The 16,507-nt window shown below is 38.9% G+C and overlaps 2 protein-coding genes across 8 annotated transcripts; one reads left to right on the top strand and one right to left on the bottom strand.

The window, feature by feature from the left end:
- The first annotated feature begins 27 nt into the window (after positions 1-27).
- On the top strand, positions 28-4,621 carry LOC113657417 (eukaryotic translation initiation factor 5A-1). Of its 3 annotated transcripts, none has more exons than XM_027169172.2 (6): positions 28-400; positions 1,719-1,894; positions 2,057-2,161; positions 2,324-2,455; positions 2,559-2,631; positions 3,533-4,621. In XM_027169172.2, exons 2-5 carry the CDS (start codon positions 1,727-1,729, stop codon positions 2,619-2,621), a joined length of 468 nt encoding a protein of 155 aa, XP_027024973.1. In that variant the 5' UTR covers positions 28-400; positions 1,719-1,726; the 3' UTR covers positions 2,622-2,631; positions 3,533-4,621. The 3 variants fall into 3 exon arrangements, with proteins under 3 accessions (XP_027024973.1, XP_027024972.1, XP_027024971.1); XM_027169171.2 differs by having other exon boundaries at positions 3,444-4,621; XM_027169170.2 differs by lacking the exon at positions 3,533-4,621 and having other exon boundaries at positions 29-400; positions 2,559-2,817.
- A 1,551-nt stretch (positions 4,622-6,172) lies between these two features.
- On the bottom strand, positions 6,173-14,517 carry LOC113657416 (G protein pathway suppressor 2). 5 transcript variants are annotated; one of them, XM_027169164.2, is made up of 12 exons: positions 14,181-14,517; positions 14,018-14,078; positions 13,613-13,730; positions 13,148-13,257; positions 9,764-9,876; positions 9,578-9,657; positions 9,262-9,341; positions 8,954-9,128; positions 7,827-7,910; positions 7,614-7,690; positions 6,972-7,067; positions 6,173-6,511 (listed from the first exon to the last, which is right to left on the bottom strand). In XM_027169164.2, exons 2-12 carry the CDS (start codon positions 14,018-14,020, stop codon positions 6,419-6,421), a joined length of 1,029 nt encoding a protein of 342 aa, XP_027024965.1. In that variant the 5' UTR covers positions 14,021-14,078; positions 14,181-14,517; the 3' UTR covers positions 6,173-6,418. The 5 variants fall into 5 exon arrangements, with proteins under 5 accessions (XP_027024965.1, XP_027024966.1, XP_047667077.1 ...); XM_027169165.2 differs by having other exon boundaries at positions 14,018-14,069; XM_047811121.1 differs by having other exon boundaries at positions 7,032-7,067; positions 14,181-14,516.
- Positions 14,518-16,507: the final 1,990 nt, after the last annotated feature.

Below are 16,507 nucleotides of genomic sequence, written 5' to 3'. Positions count from 1 at the left end.
GCCTATAGAATTTAAAGAGCGAAGGGCAAGCGCGCATGCGCAGTGAAGAGGAAACTGCTGAGGTTCAATTCATCGCAATGTGTGGCTGAGTCGGTTCGGGCGAGTCAAAGAGAGTGAACGAGAAAAAGCTAGCACACGCGAGAGAGTTTTGGGCTCATACTTCTGTCGGTTGCTAACCTGTGCGTGTGGACCTGCTGTCGGAAAAGGAAAGGAGGAAAGAAAGAAAGAAACGCCTGTAATGAGGGTAGCGTCCAAAGAGCTGATTTAAGTCAGAACAGGCGGTAAAAGTGCGCAGAGCAGATCCGAGATCAGCGAGCAGAGAAAAAGTGACACGTCCAGCAAGACCGAGTTGGTGGATTTGCCCCGTAACGTCTATAGTGTGGAAAAGATCACAAATAAGGTGAGTGAACCAAGTGTAATAACGTGCTAACATGGCGCTAGGTGTCTCCTCCTCACGTAAACAACCGTCTGCGGCTGATTATCACCGTCGTTTTGTCACATAAAGCGGATATATTTCGCGTTACTAACTTCACACAAAGCGCTTTTCTACGCGGGCCTCTGGCTCGGTGTGTTTGCGCTGATTTTGTCTGGATGGGAAACGAAATGTTGAAGGATGACGACAATGTACTTAGGCCTCGGGTTCAACTTTGCGGAAATGTGTAAAAAAAAATGTAAATAAATAAATAAATGAATCGTTTTTTAAAGATCTAGAGTTAAATCGTGAGATCTGGACAGAGATCAGATGATTTTTAGGATGATAAGTTAAAGCCCGTGTGGCCGGTCGTAAAGCATCCCGGATTAAGTGCATGGTGTCCGTTAGAGCAAACCTCGTGTTAGCTACATAGGCGTTAACAGGCTAAAGTTAGGCGCTCACTTTGTGGCGCCCCGCGTCGCTGTGTGTCCGCGGTGAGCACTGAGCTCGCTGGGGCGAGAATGAGAGCAAGTAGGCCGCAATGAATGGACCCCAGGCGGCTCAGTTCAGCCCGCTTTGTCTCAGTGTGTAGCTCTGCGTGTATAGCACTCAGTGTGTCTCTCTCGGGCCTTCGGTCTCACCCACCGTGGCTACCATGTTAGCATGCCGGCTCCGGCGGATTATCTCCATATTATAGATATGGGGAAACTCCGTGGCCGGTTTTGTTGCAGTCCTAAATGTCAAACTTATCGTATTTAAGCTGATAAAAAATTAAAACCCCGAACACGCCGTGCAGACTTGCTAACAAACTCGTTTTCGCCGATAGCAGAGACAGCATGACTTGACGTTTGGGCCCTTCCACGTGAGCGCGTGCGCGCCGACATGCATCTCCACTGCAGGCATTTATTCACTTTATTAACTGCCTGCAGGTCAATGCAAGATTGCAATGCAAAGATTTTTTTTATAACTACTAATTTTTAGTCTTTATGGTTTAAAAGTGTAGTTGTAAGGATTTCTATAGAAGCATGGCTAACAGGTGCCATGCATGTTACCTAATTTAGCTCTGCTGTCTGAACCAGAGAGACCGATTCCTCAATATTATACATCAGAGAAACGTTTACATTTAAACTAACACGACTGCCTGAAAGTTGCATTAACAAATGTTGATTCTTAACTGATCATCAATGTAGAAACACCATATGCAGCTTGACCAATTTCCAACTTTGTGTGTTTTAACATGAACGCCAACTCTAGGACTTGGGATATAAGCAGAATATAATTCCATGTTAAATGTTCGTTCTTTCAGAATACATAATGGCAGATGCAGATTTGGACTTCACGACAGGTGATGCTGGGGCTTCCACCACTTACCCCATGCAGTGTTCTGCCCTGCGCAAGAACGGCTTTGTAGTGTTGAAGGGTCGACCATGCAAGATTGTGGAGATGTCAACTTCCAAAACTGGCAAACATGGACATGCAAAGGTGAATAAAATTTGTTTATCTAGTTTAAGCCTGAGGGCCATGTCTGGCTTCGTTTCTAGGCAAAACAAAGCAATAAATAAATAAAATGACGATTATCAGCTTTTCCTGGATGATCATGCAGCTCATAACGATACAAAAGGACTCTCTAACTCTTGTTTGTAGGTCCACATGGTTGGCATTGACATCTTTACTGGCAAAAAATATGAAGATATCTGTCCCTCAACTCACAATATGGATGTCCCCAACATCAAGAGAATGGACTATCAGGTGAAAAGAGATCTTTTATGCTGACCCTCACCTTTCATGTTTTGAGAAAAAAACAAAAACTCCAGATTGAGAGTTGTGCACATTGGGTGTTTAGAAATGTAATGGTCTTTTGGGATGTTTTAAAGTGTCTTTCTAACCTTCCAATCCTACCTCTCTCCACAGTTGATTGGCATTACAGATGGCTACCTGTCTCTGCTCCAGGACAGTGGTGAGGTCAGAGAAGACTTGAAAATGCCTGAGGGAGACCTGGGCAAAGAGATCGAGAGCAAGTATGAGGCTGGAGAGGAGATCCTGGTAAATGCCCTTGGTTTTACTTTACTCAATCAACCTCACAATTCTTTGTAAGTACATTTTATATAACTTGTAAACTAATTGCTTTCTTTTGGCTGTTTTTCAGATCAGTGTCCTGTCTGCAATGAATGAGGAGGCTGCAGTGGCCATTAAAGCCATGACTAAATAAAACGCTGCAGGTACACAGAGCTCTCGTGTGTGTACGTGTATGCATGTTCACCTGCTAGAGAGTAACTGTGCTACGCTAGTGTGCCAACAGCAAAGCACTAATCCAAGTGTTTACGTTATATTCCAGCAATTAAAGTTTTCAGACAAATAATTATCCATGTGGTGATCTCAATAAAAGATACTATTTAGTTCAAAAACTGAGTGTGTTCACTTAACTGTGTATTCTGGGGATACATGTCTGTACAACACAGTGTATAGATCATACTAGTTAAAAACAGGACGATAATGGCTTGCTTTTTGCACACTGGTGCTTGCATGTCCACCATATCACAAATTATACATTTTATTGGTAATCATTTGTTCTGTACACCGTAAGGGACATGACGGGTGAACAAATTGTACATTGGATGTTATGCATGTTGTGTTTTTGTACTAGCTGGATTACATTGGTTCTGTTAACATGGTGGGGCTAATTGTTGATGAATAAAAGCATCAAAAGGCTGTTGCTATCCAGACTACTGCTATCCACTTAAGCTAGTGGTCTATTTGGCATAAATATTGGAATTATCCCTGTAGCCACAGTATAGTATGTAATTGCAAAAATTTAGCACATACAGACTCTTAAATCTAAATTCCCAGCTACCTGAATCAAATAAACTTTGACGTGTCTTTTCAATTAGCTATTCTGGCTTTATTATATAGTTATAGACCGTTGAAAGTTTGATTAAATCTTTTCATGCTGTCCATTTTATTTTCCTTTCCTTTCCCTCTGATCTTTTTAATTGTAAAATTTCCTCTTCATATTAATTTCTGTTTTTCTTAGTTGTACTCGAACCTTTTGATTTTCATTCTGACTTGCTACCTTACTCCTGCCTGTTCTTCCTCCGCTTTCCCTTTCTCACTTTCTCTCAGGTATTGGCACGATGCACTGGACCTGGACAGAAGGAGAGAATTACGCCACAGCAATGCTATTCCCCTGTTTTCTCTCTTATTTTTTAATTCTTTGTTCTCTCCCATTCTTTATGTACTTTAGCCTGTCTTTGGGTTGAAAAATTAGGAGAAAAAAATAATTGGAAATGGTCGCAAATGGACAAATATCTGTAAATACACTGAATATACATTAATCAACAATATTTTGAATGTATATATTAGAGGAAGAAAAAGGCAGAATGACACATGAGCTCTGGCTTTGGGAACTGTAAAGGCACATCATATGTATTATACTAACATGAGTGTCTGTTCTCATTTTGTCTTTGGCTTTGTTTTTTTCCCATTTCCTTTTTAATATTTACATTTGTCCCAATTCTCACCCTTGCCATTATAAATTGGGCTGTTGAATAAGTGCAGAGGCCAGTTCCAATACAGGCACTGTGGTAAAAGACAAGACGACCATGTGTAATAGGATGGGGGGTGGTCTTTTCTCTCTTCACCCACTCCTTTATCTTCTGGTAGTCACAATATAGAAGATGGGGGAGCTATCCTTATAGAGTAAGCAAGTGTATTTAGTGAGAAGTAAAAAGGTTAATAAAAACGTCCTGTTTACACATTTTCAAGCATTAGCCTAAATTTAATCCTTTTTCATGTAGAAGAATGGTTTCAAAAAAATTGAGAACTGTAGTCTTAAATTGATTTGTCTGAATAAGGTCATTGGTCGGGGAGGCACATTGTTCCTTTGCAAAAAACAAAAAACAGGAGGAGTATAGCAGGCAAATTTTCTGGTCTCAAGAGATAACCATGATGTACAACAGTCATTCCCTTACCACCATTAAAGGGGTTATTCTCCAATGATCACTGTAATTTGGTGAATCCCTATTCCTATGGGTTTGGCACTCTTTGCTGGCTCATATCTGAAAACTTGGTGTTAAGGCAATTTCTTTTTACTTTCATATTACCTAAGCAGAACTTTTGTTTGTACCCTGACTGTGATAAACAGCTGTATTAAACCAAGAAATTCTCATACCCTAATATTAAAATGAGCGCCTAAGTGTTGCCTTTTCTGTTTCCGTGTCTGATGGGCATTCGTCATTGGAGCACAGTTGTATGCTGACATTGTTCAGAATTAACGAAACTCTTGAAAACAAGCAAAATATTTGAATTTGCATTAATAGAAAAGTTATTTAAACCTCACTAAATTACGTAGACTAAAAATCTTAGTTGTAAGGAAATGCAGTGGTTTTCTTTCGGGTCGAATTAAGTAGGACACAGCACGTTATATAGGAAGGGAAGTTAAAAAAAAATAAAAAAAATAAAAATACTGAATTATGACCTGATTGGGATAGAAGGGGGGTTTATTTATTTATTTAAAATAAATGTGCATCATCTGCTGTACACCTACAAAGTTAAAAATGTGAAACTTGTATTATATTTAATTGATATTTGATTTAACATTTTCAAGAAAAAGGTTTAATTCTACAGAACCTCAAACAGACAATGAGCATTTCCACTGTATCTATTTTAAGGATAGTATGGTTGGGTGCAATTATTGCCACCTATGTAGTCAGGAACTGCTGGCTGGCAGGGAGTGAGAACTCAGCTGCATGGTGGATTTTCAGGGTGTTCTTTAGTAGTGTGTGCGGTAAACAATAAAATACAGTAAATATATATATATATATAGAAAACATTTCCAGATAATGTTGCTGCTGCTACCCAACCTGATCGAATGCATCTCGGTGCTGATCGACATAGTTCACGTCTGGGGAGATAAAACAAGTGTGTTTTTTCTGAACATTTACAGGTGACATATTTTGGTGCACATCCTAATAACTATTTACCAGTCACACTTTGTCTAATGTTAGCTATGTTGAACATACTTTGTTTAACTTTACAGAAAGCCAGAACTCCCTCTGAGTCCTGAGAGCTCTGTGAGTGGGGGAAGGGCAGCAGGGCTTCCAGGAAAACACTAATATCTGTTCAAGCCCTGTCTGTACAACTCATTTCAGATTTACATGTCAGTTTATTTTTATGGGATGTCTCCTATTAGCGTACGCTGATGTTCAAGTTCACAAAATGCATAAAGGTTGGCAAACCTGCTGGTAGTGAAATATTGTGATTAAATCATTAGAGTAACAAGCTTAGTAGGAGACGTCCTAAAGGAGAACGTGGGGGATATGTAAGGGGAATATGTACAGTTTATGAAACATTTATTAACAATTGATGATTTGAGTCCTTTTTGTTTTGCTGCCAGAGGACAAAGCACAATTTAGTAAAATATTCACCAAGTTCAACAAAAGGAGCACACTCGAGGATCCACAGAAATGTGTTGTACAGACCATTTCGGTTTTATCTTGATATGCTGTGCAGGTGGGAGTCAACTTTAAAACCTTGATTTAATATTCAGAGCAGCCGCCCATGAATCATTAATGAGCTACAAGTCCTTTTACAGTGGAGGATGTCTTCTTTTGGACTGACTGTATATGAAACAGCTTTTGGCCAGGAGACAGAAAAAAAAATCATCTCTTACAATACAGATTAAATCTAACCAAGTTTGAGAAATATAATTTTGCAGTACAAACAGGTACTTCTACAGCAGTAATCAAAAAAAAAATCACTCCGTTCACATGTGTATTTTTATTCAGTCTGTTCGAAACTACTTTCTATATCAGACATTTCTATCGCATTTGAACAAATGCATTAAATCCATGATCGAATCACTTTTGACAACCAGTGTATCCATTATACAAAAGAAAAAAAAACAAGTAAGCAATGGCTATTAATTAAACGATTCCCTCATGTAATGTCTACATGAAGAGTGTAAATTTCATAATTTTTTTTTTTTTTTTTTACGTTGTCTGCTTTTAGTTACTTGCTATGGTGATAGAATCTCTGTCCAGCTTGTGGGTGTGAGAGGTAAGCATGACGGGGAGCTGGCTGAGGAGAACCCTGAAACTGGGCCTGTCAAATACACACAGAAATATTACTCAGCAAATACATACACACACACACCAAAAAGTACTTTTATAAGTAATTTAAAAGTATTTTAAAAGTAAAATTAAATGACATATGAGCCAAAGGAAATATGGACGATAAGAATCAAGCTTTAGAAATGAATGTAATGTAAAGGCCAAGAGTTCATTAGGTAAAAAACTTCTAAATGGAATTTAAGCCTATTGCGGATTCTGAATTACATCTAACGTTGTGTTCAGAACTCTGCACTGGTATTTTTGAACCACATTTAAGCATTTACTTGTCTTTTTTTTCTTTTTTCTCAGGTCTATGCCACACCTTTCAATCAGATTGAAATTTAATTTGGATCAAGCTCAGTGGGATCAACTGAAGTGTTTACATAAAGGCTTTTCAATCTCATTAAGCCATAAAACACTGATTGAAACAAAGATTTCCTCCCTGAGCTCACCTTTACGTTAGGAAATTGAACAGCTAGTGAAGGTGAAGGCAGTAGTCCTGCAGCACTTACGTGTAGAGCCTGTGCATGTACGGGCCTCAGGGCACCCTGTAACACACACACACAAAATCAATCATGTACACATTCCTTCACTGTAACTGCTAATGTTGCAGCTACAGAAAACAATTGGCTCAAAAACATTGTGAAACATGAAAACCAGTGCACACTGATGTTACATTGGCTGTGACATTAGGTAGTGTTCATGACTACTTTTTGGTATCTAGGAAAAAAAAAAATCTTGTCGCTGGTTCAGTACAAACGATACACTGACAAAATGCACACCGATACATTCTGATGCATAAAAATGATTCAAGCTTCAGAAATGTAGGTCAGTATTAAGTATTTCAGGTCACAACCAGGGCTGTATGGTGAAAAACGTGTTTGTGCATAGTCTGGGTTAGCACAAAACATGTACTAGAGCAGACCAGCAATACACACTAATGCCCAGTCTGTCAAAAAATTATAAATGTAAATTTAAGAAAATTCTTAAATGTAATACGTATGTAGACACGGTTAAAATTCATCACAAGCATATGCAAAGGTTCCAAGTATGTTTTTAAGAATGAAATGAAATCAGAAATCAGAAGGTTTTACCGAGTCAGTGAAGCCAGACTGCTGATTGGCGTGTTCTAGCTGCTTCTGAAGGGGTATAGTGGCACTGGAGAGGAATCCTGTCGAAGGTGACAAAAGGGATTGAACAGTGAATGAAGCACGGATGATCATTCGTTACTTAACCAGAAAACCAATACATTTTAATGGATGGCAAGAGCAATTAATGTGTAATAATGACAATACGCTTGTATCTACCTTGCTGGGAAGCAAAGTGGCTATGGACAGGGTAACCCTGGGGCTGATGGGGCAGGTAGGGCATGGTCTGGAAAGCAGAAGCACCTTTAAAGAAAGTAACAAAGTTAGCAGCAGGTCAGTGGGTGGAAACTATAGTTGAAGTCTATAGTAATTAAGATAGCTACTCTCTACAACTGTGCTGAGCAGAAATCAAAGCCCAAAGACTGCCCTAAGGTTATTTTCATATATATATACAGTGCTCAGTGTAAATGAGAACACCCCCTTTAAAAAGTAACATTTTAAAACTCAAATTAGGGTGATGCAAAAATGAGTACACCCCAAAGTATAACTAGACAAAAAGTATAACTATAATAGCACAATAACTAGCATGGATTTGCCATGAAAGTAGTCTCACTGACACACACACACATACACACACAGTCAGACAGACACACACAAGCGAGGAAATCTGGAATGTGCTACTTATATGCTAACTGCTAAAAAAAGCACTTTATAACTGAAATGTGTCTTTAATGCAAGTACAGTTACATTACATATAGAAATCAAATGATTAGAGAAGACAGATAACTTCCAGATAATGTCCAAAATAGTTGTACCGCATTTCATTGTGTTATAATGTTGATGGAGTGATCTTGTTCCTATTTAAATACAAGTTCATGATCAAGCCAGTGAATCTTTGCGAGCTCTGCGTCGTCAGTTATTTGCAGTATGTGTGGGTGCACATCCTTTCTTCCTCACTTCCACCATTAGTTACTTTGAATAACACCTCTGAAACACTGCTAAATACTCAATTATTTTTAGTTAGCATAGTTCTGCTATGATGGCTGCACTTGTCAAGAACAGCTTTGTATTCGAGTCTCTATCAGTGTACAGTTAATTACCTCTACAAAATCGACTTCATTTTCTACAACCAGAATCATTTTCCTGGATATTTGCACTTCGTGATCATATAATACACAGTAATAGACAGGAATTATTTACATATTTAAAGCTGCTTTGTGACACTGTCCATTGTTAAAAGCACTTTACAAATTAAATCAAATTGAATATAAAGCTAAAGAATTTGTGTACCTTCGCCCAAGTGTGAGGAAAAAATGAAAGCGCTCTCAGAGCAGCTTTATACATACCAGTCCTGATTGGCGCTCCTGAGAAGCTGATGGGGACAGATGCGGCTGGACCGTAGGTGGAGGGGTGTTGAGCCGGCGTGACTGCGTACGCCTCGTGAACTGCAGGGCTGGCTGAAAACTGAGCATGCTCAGTAGAGCCTGGAATAAAAGCAGGCTGACCAGGGAAGTGACGGCCCTAATCAACACAAATAAAGATCATCAACAATAAAAAAAAAAAAAAAAAAGCATGCAGTACAAACCACCACTATGTTTTATAGCAGTCAGTGTCTTGTACTTTTGGAGGAAAGAGGAAAAACTACCGGACTCACAGGGATACCAGGTGTCTGAAACAACTGTTTCCCACGTTCTGGCAACAGACCTCCAGGCCTACTGTGGCTTACAGGACTGCCTGAAAGATTGATAAATAAACAAAGCATACTGTAAGGAAGAAAACTCCACACTTCCATCATTGGATATTATCCCAGTTCACAGTCCACAGCCATCAGAACTCTAAGTTCCAGGAGCATTAATGCATCCAAATACTCTTTCACAGATGACAGCAGCAGCACTAAAGGATATAGGACAGGTATACTATCTTTATAGCTATATAGCTCTTTAAAGCTCTTCTAACTTCTAAAAACCCACCTTGCAGGCTGAGCAGGTGTTGTCCTGAGTGCAGAGGTATACTGGGTTGGTAACTGGCTGAAGTCAGGGTTGTAATATCACTGTCAATTAGAACAGAGGAATAGAGTAATGGGTCATAACAGAGGACCCAAGTGAAGAAATATGAATTTAGCCACTGGAGATCACACACAAGCTTTTCTCACACACCTTTGCTCCTTTCTTCTGCGCTTCTCCTCTTCATGAAGGACTTTTTTAAGTTGCAGGAACAGCTGATGTTTCTCCTCCTGCAAACCCTGCAGTTTCTCCTCCAACTTCTGAATCTGTAACGCAGCGCAGGGACACCAGAATACATTCACTTTGTTACAGAAGCAGCTTTTTTTTTTTTTTTTTACCATCGATCCCGTGTCCTCTGCTTGAGCATTACTTTTGCCAACTTTATTAGCATACTGCAAAATACTTTATTTCCCCATCAATGTTCAGTGTTCGGTGTTTATACTCAAAGCAGCTGCACTTTTATTGGCTCTTTATGAGAATTCTTTTCAGTCTATGAAAATGATTACGTAAAGCTGCTGGATGTGAGATTTTAGAACCTTGGTAAAGAAAAACGATGCTATCACAGATCTACTTGTAGAAGAACATTTTGTAATTTGGGCAGCGTTGTAGTTTTGCTCTAATGTCAGCTGAAGGTTTGCTTTGAATTCCAAGGGACAAGCAAGAAGAATTGAGCATGCACATGCAAGTAGTCTGCCTATATAATAATGAAACCACTCCTGCGGTGACATCAGACGTAGTAAAGTGGTACGCTGTTTAGGACATGGCCCAAGCCGCTGAGTATCAGATGAATGCACAAAACCTTTCAACGAGATCGGATCTTTCAGCTACCATCAGCCGCCATGTGTCAACAAAATTAACGCTGATACTACACTTATCGGATCTCATCTGCAGATTCAAATCTAAGCAATGGGAAGAAACTCCCCATCATCTGTAGAGAACTATCCAGCTGTTACAAGTCGGTTTGGGAACCGAGAACCGGTTCTTATTCAGAACCAATTTCTTATTCAGAAATGTTTAAGTTTCGGTTCCAAACGCGGTTCTGATGTGATGACGGGCAAAGCGCTGGGAGCAGTCACTTTAAATAGACATGTCTTACCTCATGAATATTAATTGTTTACACTGTAAACAATTTAATGCAACCAAATTAACACAGTTTACCACAGAAATCAGTCACTCGTGCTGCTGTGCTGAGGTACGCTTTGTGTTAAACTTGTCTAAAAAAAAAAAAAAAAAAGTCTAAAGTGTGGATTAATTTCCAAAGCTACAACAATGAAACAAATCTACCCCCTCTGAGAGGGTTTTCTCCACAGCTGGAGATACAATAAGCCAGGAAAGGTCTCGTCTTCTCCCAGAGAAAGCAGACATGTTAATTTTTCTTCAGAAAAAATGCTAACTGTTTTGCTAAGTTGTAATTCTGGATGTTGATGTTGGATTTATTTACATTTAAATTGATATGAATTGAAATGCTCTGTGTAAAATATTTAATGAGTGATTAATAAACACAAGAACTGGAGAACTGGAACTGGAAGATTTCTTTTGATACCCAACCCTAGTTACAAGTTCTCTTTATAAACAACTATACTCCTGAGCAAGGATGCAAATTACATAATAAGGACAAATCAGATCAACATCATTCAATGGTTTCCAGTCAAATCAGATAAATGCCTTGTCTGTTCAACAAGAACAAAAAAAGCTATATCATCAGATATTCTCTTATGATCTAAGGCTTTTCACACATGAAATAGTTAATCCTGGGTCTTACTAAACCCTGGGTTATCTTGTTTTATGTTTCACACTATGATAGAAAAAAATAGTGTGCGCGACCGCTTTGAATAACAGATTGTCTCATGCTTTTGTTAACACTGCATAAATCCTCCTGTGATGCACAAAGTCAAGAGTAAAGCAAGAACACTACAAAACTCTTCAAAAATGGTTTACACAACACACAATGTTTCTGTGACTGAACAAACATTTGATAAGAGGCAGACATTGTTTAGTTGCTCATCTACAAGCATCTAGAAGTAACAAAAATCTAACACCACATTGTTTCACACTGTCTACATTTGGCAACTCAATGTGGCATTAACACTGTAAGAGCATTGCTAATCCTGCTTGAGAGCAAGGTTTCATAATCCTGACTTAAACATGTTGATAAGAAATCAAAATTACAAATATGAACCAAGTCTCTACCTGGGGTTAAAAGCAGGCTTTAGAACGATGATACCCCAGAGTTAAGCACAGTATGAAAATCCTTTCAGACTTGTATTTGCTCTCGCTCTCTCGCTCTCTCTCTCTCTCTCTCGCTCACACACACACACACACACACACACACACACACACACACACACACACACACACACACACACACACACACACACACACACACACACACACACACACTCCCTCCCTTTCACTCAACCACTCACTCTGTGGTCAGACTTTTTTCTTTCTTGCATAAAAGTTGTTAGTTATTTGTTAACCCGGACACAGCACTGTCTTTGACACAAACTTGTACAAGATTGTCATGGAGACTCACAGCCCAGGAACCCTACATTAAACAGTATTTGAATTATTTCAACTCAATTAGCTTTTATTATTCATTCACTATTCGTGTTTATTCAGTTTCACTGTAACATACACAACAGATAGTGTTTACATACAGTAATCCAATCTAATCCAGTAATCCAAAAGTTACTATGATTGCATAATTAATTTCCATAAATTGTAGTTTTAGCTGTAGCAAAATGAGCAAGTACAATGAACAGGAGAAAAACAGCAGAAAAAATAATTGGTGCCCACCTGCCCACTCCCCAGGACTTTTAAGACACAAGAACCAGAAACCGGGCAGGAAAAATCACCACTGACCCTTCGCACCCTGGACACAACCACTTTCAGCTCCTCCCTTCTCTCAGGTGCTACAGAACTTTGCTTTCTAAAACTGCCAGACACAGGAACAGTTTCTTTCCCCAGGCAATCACCCTGATTAACAACTCACCTTGATTATATTCCCTGCTTCATAGCATAAGTACTGCATTATCAGAACTGTCAGTCATCACATCATCCATGTATGTCACACACACTACTGCTGCTGCATATTGTAGAAAAAGCATATTATTGCACAATATTGTTATTTGCACTTCCCACACTTTATGTACATAACTGATCAGTCATATATTCTGTATTCTAATTTAATACTCATAATGTCTATTGTATCACATCTGCATTTCTTACTATAGTCTGTATTATCTTGTATAGTATAGTGTTATTTATGTCTGTACTTTTGAGAGTCACAAACAGCTGGAACCAAATTCCTTGTGTGTGTCAACACACTTGGCCAATAAACCTGATTCTGAAGTATGAGTAAGTATGAGCTTTCTGACTTATGCTTGCTTTAGTTTCTAACTCGCGAAACATTAAACTATTTTACTAGAACAATATACATGTTGTGTAACCCAAAATACCAAAACCTGAAAGAACAAACATCCAGCCTTTGGTTATGAGGTTGTAACCAATTCCTTTTTTAAACATCTTTCTCACCTGCTCTTTTGTTTCCTCCAGAGACATTCTTTCCTCCATCTCCTTTGTCCTTTTCCTCTCTTCTTCCTCTTTCATCTTCTGTTCCATCATTTTGTCCACTTCTTCCTCCTCTGCAAGCCAGGCAAGGAAACAGAGTATGAATCTTAGACTTCTATTTCTACTCTAATGAAGGGCCAGGCAAATTTAATCAAGCAGTTAAAACTATTCTGTTCTCAGGAAAGGCAGAAGCAGAGTCACTAGGCTCAATGTTTCAGGATTTAGACTTTCAGTCTTTTCTTATTTTAATGTAAATAATCTAACCAGCTTCTGTGAGCAGGCTGTAGCAAACACAGGTAAAGTGTAAACACAGACAGTATCGATAGTTTTGTACAAAACAAAAAAGCTAATAAACAATGTGTTGTTAGACACTTCTAATCCACTTATGTAAGAAGATAAAGTATCCAGGTGATACTGTAGGGTCTCTACCTTGTCTCTTGCGTTTTCTCTCCCTCATGATGTGTCTGTGCAAAGCTCTGGCCATGGCGTTGGACAGTTTTGGTCTCTCCAAAAGAACAGGCATGGTGACAGGGGGTGGAGGTGCTGGCTAAATACCATACACACACATATACATACAAACACACACACACATACATCCAAGAAAACATACACACACACACACACACACACACACACACACACACACACACACAAACAAACACACACACACAAACACACACACACACACACACAAACACACACACACAAACACACACACACACACACACACACACACACACACACACACGAGAGAAAACAAACACAAAACACACTTTATCCCCCACACTACACTGACACACTCTACACATTTCAGTTGACATTTTACTCTCTTACCATTTCAATTCACCGAACCTTGAAAGTGGCTTTTATGAAACAGTAAACAGACCTAAAGGAGCTAAAGGACAGTTATCGAACCTCATATACTGTGTGTCAAATGCATTCATGGTACATGCGGCTTAAAAACAAAAAAATACGTTAATAAAGCGCGAGGACTTACTGTCGGTTTCTCTTAAATCCCTGAAAGAACTTCAAATATTTTAACCTTCTCTTTGGAATAAAATTAAAAAAAAAAAATACTGGGAAAAATGATAAGCGTTAACGTATAGAATATAAATCTGTTTTTTGTTTTTTCAAATTATTGTGTAGCGGTGGGCAACTACTTCCGAACATACTACGTCATACATGTCGAACTTCCTAATTTCCTCTTCCGGTTCAATCTTGACGAAGTTTATGAATAAAAATGAAACAAACGTCATTTTCTAAAAAAGACGACATATTGTTTTCGCGAATACAATTCTGATGGCATAATGTCACCTTATTCAACCCTAACCCTAAATGTCAAAGGCGCGTTTTTTACTCTATTAAATAGTAAATGCAGATGCGCCACCTAATGGACAACATAGTTACTGCAGGACTGAAATCACTGCAATAGAGGCAACAATACAATCCCCCTTCACCTGTACTCCAATACCACCACCACCCCCACCCCCAACACACACAAAAAAACACTGGGGTATTGTTGTGTTTGGTAAGGATCAATGAACACAATTTAACCAAATACAAAGTATTTATTCAATTTCCATTTGTGTGTGTGTGTGTGTGTGTGTGTGTGTGTGTGAGGGGGAGAGAGAGAGATTATGACTGGTGGTGTTTATTGTAAGTATTTGTTGCCTTTTTGGACTCCTTTATCATTTGTAATGTTGCTCCCATTTAAAACAGTTCGGCTCAAGCCCAGCCATCTCTAGGGTCATGATTGAGGACAATGTCTCATCCACAGACAAGCTGTTTCGTGTTGAGGTTTTATTCAAACCGACCATCGAAAATACCCTCTGGGCATCAGCATTAGAATGCGGAAGCACTAAAACCAAGACTGCAATCTTTGATAGCCTCCCAAATTGGTTCAGTCCAAAAAAAAGGCACAAGGGGCCTCTATTACTCAGATGTTTTCTGGCACCATCTCAGGGCCCCCAGTTTGAGAACCACTGGCCTAGACTACATGTTCTGAGCAGGTGTTGTCAGTGAACAGGCTGTAAAACTGTTGGCTAATTTACAGACACTCATGAAAAACTGATGCTGATTATCTGGGAAACTTTCTCTAACAGCAGTCAAAATGTCATTGTGTCAAACAAGTTGTGAATTTGTTGTAACATTACAGCAGGAAATCATGACTTACTCTGTGCTCAAAGTGATCCAGCTTTCTCTGTGGGTGAACGAGGATGATGCCGAACAATTCCAGGATCTGCTTTTTTTTTCATTGGTTGTTGCATTAAATTATACCCAGATACAATAGTGCTATTTTCTGACTGGCTATTTTGTAGCCTTTTTTTTTTTTGATTGGCTGATACTGTAAGTGTCAGGCTCGACCAAGAACTCCAGGGGAGACGCGCTTGATTCCTGACCCGGTTCCATAGAGAGAGCGGACAGATACATTTTGGCCACTGCGGCATATGAAATATCTGATAAATAGTAAGTTTTTCTGCGTGACAAATACATTGTGTGGCACTTGAGAGCCCTGTATAATACACAGGGTTGCAGTTAACCTGGATTCTGAATCTTGCACAGGCTGAGAGACACCCTGGATGTTGCTAACAAACCCATCACAGGACACTATCATTCACACACTACAGAAATTTAGAGATACCAGTAAGACTACAGCTCAGGTTTTTGGACTGGGAGGGAACCCCTATATATATATATATATATATATATATATATACACACACACACACACACACACATGGGATGAGTATAGACTTATGAGCATGATCAAAGATGTTCACACCCAGTCTTTCAGTTTTGTCTGCAAAAACTTTCAATGTAAAACTAAACATGCATATTTACAGTATGTGGTTGTATGAGTTCATGTTACAGTCCTGTTTAGTAAATATTACTTAAAAAAAAAGTTAAGCATTCATGTTATATGGGAAACTAATCTAGGTTTGTGTATTTAAATCTTAAAATGCATTTGGGGTTTTCTATCCTTCTGAAGTATTTTCCATATAAGGAGCCATCAATCAGTTGTATGCAAAAGTTTAGGAACCCCTGACAATTTCCATGATTTTCATTTATAAATATTTGGGTGTTTGGATCAGCAATTTCATTTTGGTCTATCAAATAACTGAAGGACACTAACATTTCAGTAGTGAAATTAGGTTTAATGGATTAACAGAAAATGCACAATATGCATCAAAACAAAATTAGACAGGGGCATAAATTTGGGCACCCCAGACAAAATCACGTCAATATTTAGTAGAGCCTCCTTCAGCAGAAATAACAGCCTCTGGATGCCTCCTATAGCCTGTATTGAGTGTCTGGATTCTGGAT

Source organism: Tachysurus fulvidraco, chromosome 1 (genome assembly GCF_022655615.1).
Source record: "Tachysurus fulvidraco isolate hzauxx_2018 chromosome 1, HZAU_PFXX_2.0, whole genome shotgun sequence".
NCBI classification, from domain to species: domain Eukaryota; kingdom Metazoa; phylum Chordata; class Actinopteri; order Siluriformes; family Bagridae; genus Tachysurus; species Tachysurus fulvidraco.
The sequence above is the reverse complement of the archived record's forward strand: the minus strand, read 5'-3'. Positions and strand labels throughout refer to the sequence as shown.

Bases quoted from the DNA above. Each gene is read 5' to 3' on its own strand.
- LOC113657416 (XM_027169164.2), bottom strand. The intron at 9,342-9,577 runs GTGGGTTTTTAG...TCAATCTTTCAG, and splicing joins ACACCTGCTCAGCCTGCAAG to GCAGTCCTGTAAGCCACAGT. The intron at 7,911-8,953 runs GTATGTATAAAG...CTTTCTTTAAAG, and splicing joins AGGAGCGCCAATCAGGACTG to GTGCTTCTGCTTTCCAGACC.
- LOC113657417 (XM_027169172.2), top strand. From the start codon at position 1,727: ATGGCAGATGCAGATTTGGACTTCACGACAGGTGATGCTGGGGCTTCC. The intron at 1,895-2,056 runs GTGAATAAAATT...TCTTGTTTGTAG, and splicing joins GCAAACATGGACATGCAAAG to GTCCACATGGTTGGCATTGA. The intron at 2,162-2,323 runs GTGAAAAGAGAT...CTCTCTCCACAG, and splicing joins TCAAGAGAATGGACTATCAG to TTGATTGGCATTACAGATGG.